The 12679-nt window shown below is 37.3% G+C and overlaps 1 protein-coding gene across 1 annotated transcript in view; it reads right to left on the bottom strand.

Moving 5' to 3' along the window:
* Window positions 1–1561: 1561 nt before the first annotated feature.
* Window positions 1562–12679, bottom strand: part of C5H14orf39 (chromosome 5 C14orf39 homolog) — a 34108-nt gene continuing 22990 nt past the window's right edge. The window contains exons 11-19 of the mRNA XM_038139290.1: window positions 8996–9135; window positions 8444–8523; window positions 6326–6411; window positions 6168–6232; window positions 4992–5059; window positions 4531–4670; window positions 3870–4005; window positions 2401–2458; window positions 1562–1764 (exon numbers count right to left, since the gene is read on the bottom strand). Of these exons, the coding sequence (XP_037995218.1) occupies window positions 1562–1764; window positions 2401–2458; window positions 3870–4005; window positions 4531–4670; window positions 4992–5059; window positions 6168–6232; window positions 6326–6411; window positions 8444–8523; window positions 8996–9135 (976 nt within the window). The remainder of the gene's footprint in view (window positions 1765–2400; window positions 2459–3869; window positions 4006–4530; window positions 4671–4991; window positions 5060–6167; window positions 6233–6325; window positions 6412–8443; window positions 8524–8995; window positions 9136–12679) is intronic.

Raw genomic sequence — 12679 nt, 5'->3', positions numbered from 1 at the left:
GTGTGGGATACCTGCGGTACCTGGTGTTTGCTCTCTATCAGCCCTTGCTACACTGACAGGAGAGGCTCTCTCCACTCAACTTTCAGGCTAGAAATGGGTGTAACATGCAATGGATGAGTGTGTAAAGGGCTAACCAAAATGACATTGGGCAGTGAGAGATGTGCCAGTGTCAGCAACCCATCAGCACAACTGCTATTGGTTTTATAGGCATATCCAGGGACCATTTCTAGGTGGAATGTGACAGGCACCAATGAAAAAATCCCAGTGTGTCTAAGAAGCTCATGGTCTTAGGCCTCAGAAAAGTATCCCAAATGCTGGGAGGTTGCCTCTTCTGAAGCAGCTTTCTCTGCTTTGTTGTTAATCAGCCTATCCAATTTGTGTCAGTAAACATCCAGCAAGACCTAGGACTGTGGTTTCTCCCACTTCAACTGCAGCCTTGACTTCTACCCTGTAACATCTTAGGCACAGATAACAGAATTCATCAGGAAAGATCTTTGTTTACAGAATAACTGAGCAAACAAAATTAAACTTTTGGCTTTCTAAATGATCCCAGAATATCAGTCAGCAGTGTAAAATAAAAGGTAGAGACTCAAACCTGCCTCTACCTTAGGTTTTTCAGATTGACAGGTATGCAGGAGATTAGAAAAGCTGTGTCTCACTTCTTAGTAGCTAGACCTCAACAGGATTTTACTAAAACTTCCTGATTCACTTCCAGTTAAAAAAAAATATCAAATTTTCACAAATCTCTGGCATAAAATTAGTCCTGAGGCATTTAGGAAATTGGCAGAAAAGAAACAGTGGCAGGGATAATCAAACTTTTGGTCATTAAGGGTTTTGCAGGGCAGCAGAGGGGAAGAGACTCTACTCCTCTTGGGATTTTGTCAGAAGAAAAGGAAAAGGAAAAGGAAAAGGAAAAGGAAAAGGAAAAGGAAAAGGAAAAGGAAAAGGAAAAGGAAAAGGAAAAGGAAAAGGAAAAGGAAAAGGAAAAGGAAAAGGAAAAGGAAAAGGAAAAGGAGGGAAAGGAAAAGAAGGGAAAGAGAAAGGGGAAAGAGAAAGAAAATGAAATGTTAAGTATTACAATTGCATCATTGTTCCGCTTCAGATATTAAGAAATACCTACAAAACTTTAACATAACATTAACAAAAATGTTTATTTCAAATATTTTATGAATCAGCTGTTATACACAGAATACTCAAGAACATTGTCTTTAATTCAAATTCAGCTTTAACTGCTACAAGTCATTTTAACTAACACAAGTAATTTAGTTTACATCAGAAGCTGAATGCTCTCAAAGACATTGACTTAACACTCTACCTTAAAATTATATTTCTTGAATGCCAATTTAGCAAGAGCATATAATAACAGTTTATGAACAAACACTTTTCAAAGACAAGTAAGAAAATCTCAAAACGTTTGTTGATGAATACGCATTGCAGCAATTGCAGTTATGTATTCTTACAAGAAATGGAAGGAGAAGAAATCCTTGGTACTCTAACTCAAGAAACTGGAAACATTTGTCAAGGCTAAGTAGGAAAATAATTTAAAGGAAGTCAAAGGTATTCAAAAGAATGTAAATGGCTTTGTATTTTGTGTGGAAGAATGAAAACCTTTCATAGAAGGAGACTGTGATGATCTCTGATCCTGTCCAAAGGCAAATGAAAAACTAACATCATCTTTTCCATCTCCAAACGCATGAGAAGTTGATTCCGAGGGGAAGGGAAAGACAAATGCGTCCTCATTTTCTGGTTTCCCAAAGAAGCTTCCTATATGGAATACATATAATATTTGTGATTAGATTAAATCTGAGTGAATATTGCATTCAGCATATGCTTCTTTATTAACATATTGTACCAAATATCCCACTGAGAATCCTCCTACAGTTGTGTGTTTATTGCTGCACCAGAGATGATATTCCAGGGAGTTGTTCTCAGAATTGACATGGAGTAAAGTGTGGAGCACTTGAATGGTTTAGAACAACAAAACACTTCTGCATGATACATTTTGCACCAGAGGTATTTGTAAATAGAATCTGGTAAAGTGTTTATTTAGAGAAAAATGTGATCACTCATTGAAATGCTTGGACTTTGTCCTCTCCCTTGCAAGTCCTCTCATTTTGCTTCAAACACACTGAACACTATCCCTATTTCTTTCTTTCTCATATCTCTTCTTTTCCGTGATACATAAGATGTTTAGAGCCCAACATGCAAGGGAAGATTGAAGCTAAAAATTTTGTTAAAACACAAATGAGCACAATAAACCACTGAGCTACATGATCACAGCTGAACATCTTTTCAGACAGCCAAAGGAGCTCTGTTAAGCTGGATCATGAGCCTGTGAGTCACAGGAGCACAAGCAGAAGAGAGCTGATACACACAAGTACATCTGAGTTTCAGACTTACCAATATCTTCATGTGGGGACAGAGGGTTCAGGTTTCCCACAGAAAAATTTTCCTCTGTCTGAAATGCAAACAGATTTTTTTATTTAACAAATGAGAAAGGCAAAAGTAAACTTTAATGCTGATATGTATTTGCTTTTTTGTGAGAAAAACACTGTCTCAGTGAATGTTAGCTGCCTTTACAAAACCTGGATTTAAAGGCGTTTATCAGTTACAAGTAAGTTCTTTGATCAGATGGATTTTATGGTATTTGCATGCAGATGGGTTTTATGATATTTATATGCAAATGCTCTTGCTCTATTCTTCTAGGAAAAAAACAGACTGATAACAGACCAAAAGCTGACCTGACTTAATGCTGATTTTTTAAACCAAAACTATTCAAAATTATTCAAATCTATGACATTTTATAAAACCTCCAAGCAACAACAGAAATACTTCCTACTGAATAAGGCCTCATATTGCCAGAGAGAGTAGCAGGATAACCATTTGTTACTCTTAAAATGAGTTCCTAGATTTAAAATAGATACTGAAGTACTTCAAAACCCCCATCTAACTCTAAAGAGTCCCAGATCTGCTACAGCCTGGTAAATTCTTGGCTTCTGCTGCTGGGCAGGCACAACATAATGTGGGTTCTGACAGCACTGGGTGACTTAAAACCCTCCTCATTCCTAAGCAATTCACAAACCACACACCAGCGTGTTCTCTCCTACACACAGTTCATGCTATGACACACCAGCCACAGGTATCTTGCCAAACCCAGAATGAAATGGTGCTCTCCCTCATCCCTGCTGCAGCTCCCAGCCAGTAGCCACAAGACTCAGCACAGCCTCTGCAACAGGAGCTGCCTGGCCTCAAATCCCTCATTTGCATAAGGACTTTTGGATCTACACTCCCCAGTGATACCTAAGCCCTGTCCTATGCACACATCTACCCTGGATCCCCAATTATCTACCTAATAGCCCAGGAGAGGAAAAATTACAGCACTGGAGTTAGGGAACCTGCAGAGAAAATGGAAGACCTGGATTCCATTCCCTGTTCCATTCAGTTGCCTGCCTCCATTTGAGTATAGCTAATCCATATTTGCTGTTCAGTAACCCTAATAGACTGTGCTCTCTTCCCTTCTCACTGTTCTTCACCAAGACAAAACCACACAGGAGAAGCATGTGAGTTGTGAAGTCTGCTAGAGGACTTGAATTTGAACCGTAACACTGAGCCAGAAGCCTTTTGGTGAATTGAGTCACTGGTTATTTGTACATGATCCATATGAGAGAGATTCATACTTGGTTAAAAGTCATCACAGGGGGGTTGCCAGGAAAGGGATTAAATGTTTTCAAAGAACATCAAGCTTAAAATTAACCAAGACATTAAAAAAATGCTTGCTGCAAAGATAACCAGTCTGAAAAATCTCATTCAGCGTAAATGCTGTTTTGTTCACATATTTTGCCGTAATGTTCACAATTAATCATTTTTACCTCATCAGATGAATTTTGTGCTCCAAAGAGAGAAGAATCAAATAAATTAAAGCCAGGTGACTTCTGGGAGAAGTTCATGTGAGAAAAGAAAGCAGGAGATTTTGATGTTCCTTCTTCACAACCTAAATTTTGAATGCTATAAATACAGAAAGGTAGAAATTGTATCAATAGTTTTTTAAGTGATGTAGATGGCCTTTTTCCTTCTATTTTTTTCATTTTCCTCTTTTTTTTTTTCTCTATTTTACATCCCCATAGCTTCCATAAATTATTGCTTTTTGCATCACAGAACAGATTATACAATTCTTTAAAGTAAAGGGAGGTGGTGTTCTTACCAACTCCATGCCCTCTTAACAAATAAAACCAAAAAAGCCTGTTAAAGATTGAAATCAGAGTGACAAATATTACTGCTGGAAAAGACAATGTGTCTCATATACTTCTAAGCAAAATACTGATCTTTCAAAACAGCTTCAACTGGAAATGATACTGTAGGAAGAAAACTTAATAAATATCAAGCACAACTCAGGAAAAAATTCCAAATATTTTCAGAAGAGCTTTCTAGAAAATTATTTTGCTGGTATCTTTCAAAAAGAAAAGAAATGCTTATACAATAAGTGTGAGTACAACTTTTTGCTCGGAATCAAAATAAAAGTTGAGATCATACGAGTCAAATAGAGGTGTTCTTGAGAAGTGTGGGTTTTTCCCCTTCAAGTCAGGTGTTTTAGGTGCTCTTAAGAAAGGTTCTGCACTTTCTTCTTCTGTGTCAGGATTATCTTCATTTGGCTTAAAACCTGTGTGCACATCCTATTAAAAAGAAATAAACAATGATGTTTGTAACATACAACATTTCCCAAAATACCATTAATCCTTTAAACCGTAAATATGTTCTCAGTGGAGGCAGCGCTGAGCCTGTTTATTTATTACAGTGCTCTGCAAGAAGTGAGTTTTAAATGCAGACTTTTTTCAAAACATTTCATCAGCTGACATTAATGAAAATGTTATGCACCAGTTGACACTTTACCAGTTTCTGAGACTTGCCTCTTGCCAACTGAACCAAGTATGTCAAAATACTTTGACTATTGTAAATAAACTTCTTACTTATGACATAAGAAATGCTTTTCTTACTTGAGGTACATACGAACAGTCCATGTGCTCATCTGCTTCTTCATCAACATGTTTGGCCTCCTGGCTTGCTGCACAAAAAAGACAGCACTGCCTGTATTGTAACAGCATTTTAAACAGACACATAAAAATGACATTGTGGGAAAGAATCCTTGAGAAAAGTTCACTAGCTTGGCATTGCTATTGGTAAGGAAGTGTTCTGACTGTGGTTTTCTTAACAACCCACTTTGTGGCTCTGTCCATAACAATTACCTCTTGTTCTGCCACTCGTTGCTGTCAAAGCATTACTGAGGCTGCTGCTTGTAGTTTGGTGTGTTCTTCAAACCTGCCCATTGTTCCCTGAGAGTGCTGTGTTTGTCTACTCCAACTATTACTCTCTGAGAGGGCTAATAGTCAATAGAAACCAGGTGGGAACAATATGAAAAGCACATCCATGTGACAGTGATGAAGTGTAGTTTAAAGAACTGGGCAAGAGTCAGGAGGAGAAATGAGAAGAAACATTATCAGACTTTCTGCTGTCAGAGTTTCTGCTCTAAGCTTCAGACTGTGCTATATCTCAGGCACTGCGGGTTAAGGTCCTACGTTTCAGTGTTCTCTTTGAAAAAAAATTTAGGCTATAATCTTTTACATGCATCTAAATAGGAAGTTCAATTAGAAAAAGAAATATTTAAACTGAAGCTCAGTTCCTTGTGATTTCGAAAAGTACAGGTGTATTTGTAACTACCCTGGCTTTTTTCTGTAAGCATTTTGCATGTTTTTCTCCAATTAACTTTCATCTTTAACAATCTTGATCTGATTCTTCAAGATACCTAAATTCCTGGGTTTATTATATTTCTTTTCTTTGCATTTACTCGTGCCTTCTGGCTAGATGTTAAGACCAGATTTCATTTTACCCAAGTAATTTGAGACTCGGGTATGAATTTACAAGAGATGTTGGACAGATCCTTTCATTCACTATGGTCAGTGCAGACTAAATCCACATAACTGAGCAGTTAAGTCTCTATTTTAATTAGGACTCTGCCTGTCTGCTATACTCAAATTTTGATGTAAACAATCAAGGTGGAAAAGAAATGCAAATGGTGGCCCTCTCGATGCCAGAAATAAAATCTGGTCCTTAGAATTTCCTAGTTTCTAACTATTTGATCCAACCTTATCAAAAAAATTACAGTAGTACTTTACCCATTACTGCATTTTCACTCTCAAAGTGTTGATTGGAAGTCAGCTGCTTTGGAAGATCTGACCGTCTAAAAGGCAAAGTTCAATGTTCATCTAAATGTGAACTATTTCCATAAACCCCAGCCTCAAGAAGGAAAAGTATTTTATTAAAGAAAGGTTACCTGAATTTCACTTGGTTTTTTATGCTTACTATTGATGGAACTTGGGCTGTTTGTGGGTGTTTAGTCCCTGCAGTGCCAATAACCATCTAAAAGACAGAAAAAACCCAAATGAGGCAGCAAGTGAAATTGTCACTTCAACAATATCACTCTGATTTCTCCTTAGACTGTGAAAATCCCTTCTTTTAACCAGAAATTAAGGATCAGACAATGTAAAAACCTTTTCTTTGTTTTACCTACATTTTGACAGCGTGATACCCTGTATTCTGTAATCTTTTAATATCTAGTCACAGCACTGCTAACTAGATGTTATTAATTAGCTTTTCTGTAACACAAATAATGCTATGCCATTTACAAACTTCATGCAGGTTTGCTGCTGCTGCAGCCTGGTGGCACATGCTTGAGAGGACAGAAGGGGCTGGGGCCAGGCCTGGCTGTGCCTCTGGAGGCCAACTGAGCATCCCCACAGTCTCAGTCAGAACAGGTCTCATGTGGGGATTGAAAAACTGCAGAAAACTTGGAAATACTCTCACCCTCACAGACTTTCATCAGAGCAGAAGCCATCACTCTTCTATGTAGCATGTATTTGTGCCTTAAGGGCAGGGTGAGGAATCTATGCCTCAGCATCAAATAGCACATTATTTTACAGGGAATGTATAGTTCTTGCTTATTTTTAATTAACAAAATGTATCAAACTGAGTTCTATTCAGGGTAGGGGACAAAAGAGCTGGTTCTGCAGAATCTGCCTGCCATTCAACTCCTGTAGTGTACAGCACACCTTTTCTGAAGCATAGCAACCTTCTTTCTTCCAATCTTTTTATTTTTACTCAGACTCCATCTTCTTTTCCTTGTTGCCATCACCTTTTCTTAAAGTTCTCTTAACCTTGACTTACTGCTTCCTACAATTGTCTAAGTGCAATTCTAGGCCCCAGACTCCCAGCCTCATCTCTAGATTACCCTGGCAACAGCCCTTCCATCATCCTCATCATGTCCAACTCCCTAAGACACAAATCAGAATTGCTTGAAATTTCTTCTGGTCTTGCCCCACTCAGTCCTGTCACTGTCCTTCATCTTGTTTTGTGTTATGAAGGCTTTGTCTTCCACACAGACTTCACGCTAAACCATTTAGTGATTACTCATCTCATTCTTCACTTCCCTTGAAATTCTTAAGAAAATCACAACTGGTTATGCTAACTTTTTTTACCTGATTTTTTGTTGTTCATGACATTTTGATTTTAATTAGATCCAGTGAAATATCCCTTAGAAAGATGGTTTAGAGGTAGAAACTTCCCCAGGTTCCTGCACAGCAAACACAATTATAAACACTTCCATCCCTTGTGGCCTTACCGCCTCTGATTTCTCCATTTAATGCTTTAACAATCTATGGCTCCTATGAATGGTCTTGCACTCCATGAGACTATTGGTGGTTTTCACAACTTTGCAAGTTGTACCTCCAGCTTTCTTCTGGATTAGTTTATTGTATTTGAATAAAAAAATATTGTATCTGGATAAAGCTGCAATTCACTCCACCATTTAAAAAATGTCACAGTAACTATATTCTTATGGCTGAGAGACAGAAAATGGAGCTGTGGGCTCCTGCAGTGCACCAAGGAGTGCTGTTCATGGTTTTATTCCTCTCAGCCCAGATTTCTGTTTCTGGTCAAACCTCAGAATGGAGCTGTGAACTGCGGGCTGTCCTGTACACTCAGTCCTTTATGAAACCCTTCATTATGGAGTAGATGGCTCATAATTCATCAGTAACAGAAGGATCTGATCCTCCTTTAGAGTTCCAAATATTTGCTACATACAGAATCTACAGAGGTGATTTTAAATGCTAAAAACTGTTATACAAAAGGAGTTGGTAAGATGGTCCACCTCGATTTTGGCATTAGAATGCACTTTGTAAGAAGACAGATATTTTCAGAATGAAAAGGCACCAAAGAAAGATTTTTGCTGTGATTACCAAGAAATTGCAGATTACCATGATTAGCAATTTACAGTGCTAGCAGGTTTTATGTAAGATATAATACCATGAAGTGTATTTGAAGTGTTTTAAATTTAAACAACCACATAAAACAGATTATATAACTTCATATTTTTACCAGTGGGAGAGCAACACACCTGTGATAAATTTTCTGCAAGGCTGGAGGAACTGCTGGTGGCCACTGAAAGTTCTACTGATTTCTCTTTTTCTTCTTTCCCTAAATTTACCAATATTACATGATATTGTCAATAAGATTAGATATCCAAATTATGGCATTGTTAAACAGAACTTGGGAACAAACCTTATAAATTTTCCTTTTAATAGAGAGCAAAAAGAAACTTATCACAAAGTATGAAAGTACAAAACAAACAACAGCTGTTTAATATTTACTGTACTAATGCAAACAATGTTAAGGTATTTTAGATTTGAGATTAAATTCTTTTCAGATGTTTCTGACACCGCACATTGGGTGTATCTGTCATGTTACTTTACTCATTGCACAGATAAGGGAGAAATCAGACATGCAAGATTTACAGAACATAAAAAAAGGTAAGCACCCAACTTCCATTGAAAGCCTGGCTTCAACTATAAGTAGTTGAGCATTTCACTAGATTTGTTATCATCACTTACCCACTCTTTTGCACAAAAATAACCCCAAATGCTCACTGAAGTCATTAAACACACTGCACCTGTTTCTGGTCTTTGCTTTGAGAATCTAAAACTCTGTACAGACTGGACAAATTTCCGAGGAATGCATGGCACATGCAATGTTTTATACAGCTGATGTTTCCCCTTTGGCAAAGATGGTTGTTCACGCTCTTCAAACACCCTAAACAAATTTAAATTAAAAAAGAAAAAATACTTACTGCAAAAGAAAACAAATCATAAAATATAGCTGCTTCAAATAAGTGGAATTCTCAAGGGCATTTGATGTTGCCAAGGAAGTTCTACCACTTTGAGCACCAGCAGTTGACAAAAAAGGGGTTTTCTTTAAATAATATCAGAGAGAGAATATCTCTGAAAAAGAAGCCATAAATGAGTAATAAGCCAATCATAAGAACATTGTTGGCTTAAATTTTGTCAGTATCAAAGAAAAGTATTATTAGTGTGGAGTTTTACACTTTAATCAAAGTGCCTCATTATTGTAGTTCTGAAATCCCATTTTCACATTTAAAACCACTTTTTCTCTCTCTGAGATTGTCTGGAATAGTCACACTACACATACACAAAAGAGAAAACTGCAGCAAGTGTTTTCACTTGTGGGGTAATTATCTGTGTAGGCTAAATAGCCCTTTACAGTGCAGAAAAACAAAGGTTAGAAGAACAATGAAGAGTAAAGTGGCTGTTTGGCACAGGAACATTTATTATTTTTTAGAATAATGAGTTCTATTTTATTTTCTCTCTGGCATTCCTGCTTAGTGCCTCTGTGCTTCCAGCTACAACATCTGGTTCGTAGTTGATTGAACAATGCTGTTCAGAACAAATGAAGAACTGAGTCAGTCTTTTTGTTCTTCTTGAAATTCTCCACAAACAAAAATAAGATAAAACGTAGGACACACTTTATAAAACAGTGTGGAGTAAAATTAGCAACACTAATTAAAAAATTCCACTGAGAATCACTGGCTAAATGTAAGGACCCAACACATTAAACTCGTATACATACATATGTGCTGTGCTCTCATAAAACCCTGAAAGCACCTTAGCCACATATCTCTGATGAAAAGGACTGTTTTCTCTTGCAGTTCTCTTGCAGTGCTGGACTGAGACTGAACAAACTGTACAAACATCTACCACCAAAAAAACTAAAAATTAAAGGAAATCTTTCAGTTACATTAGCTCTAGATAAACCTGTGTCAAGAATGAATGCTACAAAAAACAAGATGTGTGCGGCTGGTGTATCTGTAAATTCAGATACAGGGAGTCAAAAGCAAGGTGAAATCAAAACAGAGCTAAGCACAGAACTCTGGTTGAAACTGTTTCACTCTGTTCCAAATGGCTCATTTTACCACAATCATCATTCAAATATCAGTTTAAAAAGACTATTGTGGCTGAGGTCATCAGTTAGAGTGCCATAAATAGGGGGGGTTTTGTGGTTGGGGTATTTTTTGTTTGTTTTTTTCCAGAATTTAAGGTGTCAAACTCTGTTTTTAAAAGTTCCTGGAGTCAGTTTCCTTGTGCTTCTGTAAAGCCTAGAAGACAACTCTATAGTTCTAAAGACTTACTCTCCATCAAATAAAAAATCCTCTTACAATACATATCTATACAGAATAATGTTTCAAAGGCAGAGTTACAAACCAAACTCAGAAGTTCTTATGATATTCATTCTTTAAGTAACAAAGCCTTCCAAAAGAGCCTGCAGTTAAACTCAAGGCATATGCATACACCTGCTCTCTTCCCTCCACAAAAGCACTAATGAAATATAAACCATGCACACCTTCTCTGACATTAATTAATACCACTGGAAGAAAAATAAAAGTGCATCATGAAGCTGAAAACAATCCAAATTGCAGCAACAAGAATAATATCTTTCTTCTTTTTCTAATTCATTGTTAGTAGACACCTGAGTGGATAAAACCTCTTAATCTTGATCCCTGCTGCAGGGGTTTTTAAGGAGCAAAGAGAAAAACAGATATTCTTAAGCCAAAACAAATTGCCATTTCCTTAGTAGTATTTTCTTCTTTGTAGCATAAAGAAACCCAAGGATTAATATTCATTTCCACTACAGGAATCAAGTATATCTCATTATATTTTTGAAGAATCACAAGTACTTCTTTGGTATTTACATTTATTGAAACCATGTCCAGTATTCTCATCAGGAGCATTCTTTTGAGTTGGCTCTTCGTAAATATTTATATTAGAAATCCAGAAACAACTTCATAAGTACTTTTCTACAATTTATATTAGCAGTTTTTTCCTTGCTCAGTAGAAGTCAATCACTTTTGATGCAAAGATGCTGCAAGTACTGCAATAATCCACCATGGAATCTCCTTTATGTGGAGATGTAGCAAAAAGCTCTCACTTGGAAAGAGGTGGAACTAATACATGACCAAATTGGAAAGAAAAGAAATAAAGAATTAGAGTAATGGAATTAATTCTCTCCCAACCATTTTACAAAAGCAGAGAGATTGGACACTATATATGACATCGCACAGTTCAACTACCAGCCTTTCTATGCAATAAATGGAATATCTAATTGAGAAATCAAGACCAAAGCTTCAAAAGAGCTGAGTCCTGTTTGGTGATTAATGAGAGCTATTGCTTTGGAAATTAAACTGTGGTGCTTGTCAGAGTAACTGCTGAGCTGTGAATCAGTGACAAGAGCTGGTAAGAGCAGAGGAATCTGTATTTTACACTCCTAACCAGCATCTGACCAGACTCAAGTGACTCAAACAGCAGTGTTCTAGGCTTTTGAAGGAACAGTTCCCCCTGCCATCCTGCTGCCCAGGGCAGAACATGTATATCAGCACCGATTACTGGGCTTGCAATTTGGCTTCTTGTATTGAAGCCTTCTAAAGCTTTTCATGGGTGTCAATCTGTACAGTGTTCTGCCCAGTGCTTTCATTGCTCTCTTTAGTTCTTTCCCTTGCTGCTGCTGGTTTCATGCTGGTCTGGACCACTTCATGGAGATTCACAGCACAATTCCTTTTTATTTCTTCTTCTTTTGTGGCAGAAGATGAAGACATCTCCTTTCTTCACAAAGATCTTTTTGCTCAGTAGTAACTTTGTAGTGGCTGCAGGACAGCTCGAAAGAAACTCCTGCCTTTGGCACCCGCATTCTGCTGTTGTATTTTTGTACATTTCTTTGAGTCTGCAAAGGTTTTATTTCTATGGCTCATTTTCTTAATATACAGTTTCTGTCTGCGTTGTTGGATTTTTTTCCCCAGAGTTCTTTTTTGGGTTTGTTGTTTTTTGTTTGTTTGGGTTTTTTTCAGCTTCATGTTACACCCATTTTTAACACCAATAGTTACTTAAGCAGTCAATTCCACACTTCCTAGTGAAGACTTTTTTTAATATACTAATGTAAGATAAAGATACTAAGAAACCAATTTTATGCCATTTTTACAATCCTTTATGTTGTGGAACATACATTACTCCAGGTGAAGGTACGAGCAGACTCCATGACAGCAAAATAAATGCACAAATGGCAGGTCTGGCAGTGCATCCTATGGATTCCTTACCACGAGGAGCCTCACTGAGAGATTCTTACACCTGCATACCCAGAGCAGGGATCTCTGCTTCTTACAGCAGGTCTTTAACTGGTGTTTTGTGTTCTGCAGACTTAACACACATGGATTTCTTTGAAAATTCAAAGAGAGTGCTTTCCATCTTTTTTTTTACCTTGCCTTGAAACTAGGGGGATTTCTTGCTCCCCC

This window comes from Motacilla alba, chromosome 5 (assembly GCF_015832195.1).
Source record: "Motacilla alba alba isolate MOTALB_02 chromosome 5, Motacilla_alba_V1.0_pri, whole genome shotgun sequence".
NCBI lineage: Eukaryota > Metazoa > Chordata > Aves > Passeriformes > Motacillidae > Motacilla > Motacilla alba.
This window is presented reverse-complemented; position numbering and strand designations above follow the sequence as displayed.